The 364-nt window shown below is 68.1% G+C and overlaps 1 protein-coding gene across 1 annotated transcript in view; it reads right to left on the bottom strand.

Moving 5' to 3' along the window:
- Positions 1-194: 194 nt before the first annotated feature.
- LOC104624460 (protein max-like) overlaps positions 195-364 on the bottom strand; it is a gene marked incomplete at its 5' end in the record, with an annotated part of 1416 nt that continues 1246 nt past the window's right edge. Inside the window, 1 exon segment of the mRNA XM_010291830.1 lies at positions 195-328. Coding sequence (XP_010290132.1) covers positions 195-328 — 134 coding nt within the window.

Raw genomic sequence — 364 nt, 5'->3', positions numbered from 1 at the left:
AGGGTCGGTCCCGCGCCAGGGGCTGGCCTTCTGGGGGGCACGGGGTGGGGCTGCCCGGCTCCTGCACAGCCTCACCCCTCAGCTCAGGACTGCCGTGGTCCCCGGGTATAAATAGAAATGCTCATATAAAATCAGAAGGGAGAGGGGAGGGGGGCTGGCTAGTTGTGGGAGGACGACGGGGACATCTCCCCTCCTCACGGCCGCCGGCTCCCCCCAAGTCTGTCGGGCGGGCGCTGCGAGGCCCTGCCTGGCCAGCTCCCCCCAGGGCCGTTGCGGTTAGAGCGGGGAAAGGGCCGGGGAGGGCTGGGAAGCTGCAGTCCGAGAGCCTCTACGAGAGAAGGGAGAGAGTCCTTACGCATGCCGG

The sequence above is a fragment of the Phaethon lepturus genome, unplaced genomic scaffold (genome assembly GCF_000687285.1).
Source record: "Phaethon lepturus isolate BGI_N335 unplaced genomic scaffold, ASM68728v1 scaffold23597, whole genome shotgun sequence".
Lineage (NCBI taxonomy): Eukaryota > Metazoa > Chordata > Aves > Phaethontiformes > Phaethontidae > Phaethon > Phaethon lepturus.
This window is presented reverse-complemented; position numbering and strand designations above follow the sequence as displayed.